At 38.4% G+C, this 271-nt stretch overlaps 1 protein-coding gene across 1 annotated transcript in view; it reads right to left on the reverse strand.

The window, feature by feature from the left end:
* Positions 1-271, reverse strand: part of LOC119592183 (replication factor C subunit 5-like) — a gene marked incomplete at its 5' end in the record, with an annotated part of 12,482 nt that continues 12,211 nt past the window's right edge. Inside the window, 1 exon segment of the mRNA XM_037941012.1 lies at positions 1-166. Within this exon segment, the coding sequence (XP_037796940.1) occupies positions 9-166 (158 nt within the window).

The raw sequence follows: 271 nt of genomic DNA on the forward strand, positions 1-271 counted from the left end.
ACCCCTTCCTAAGCAGCTGCCTGGGTTGCTACCATATGTTTTGCTTGGGCAAAGGCAGCTAGAACTGCTGACAACTGTATTTTTTCTGATGCCCCAGAGCACAGTCGCACTTCAATGTCTGATAGGCGTTCCACAAGATGAATTCTTACTTCTACTGGAAAATCAACTGAAATAAATTAAATTGGGACATTAATTGTAATGTGTGTCAATACCCCTAGCAGTATTTATAAATTATTACAAGTACAAATATAGGGTTGATGCTATTTGTATT

The sequence above is a fragment of the Penaeus monodon genome, chromosome 29 (genome assembly GCF_015228065.2).
Source record: "Penaeus monodon isolate SGIC_2016 chromosome 29, NSTDA_Pmon_1, whole genome shotgun sequence".
NCBI lineage: Eukaryota > Metazoa > Arthropoda > Malacostraca > Decapoda > Penaeidae > Penaeus > Penaeus monodon.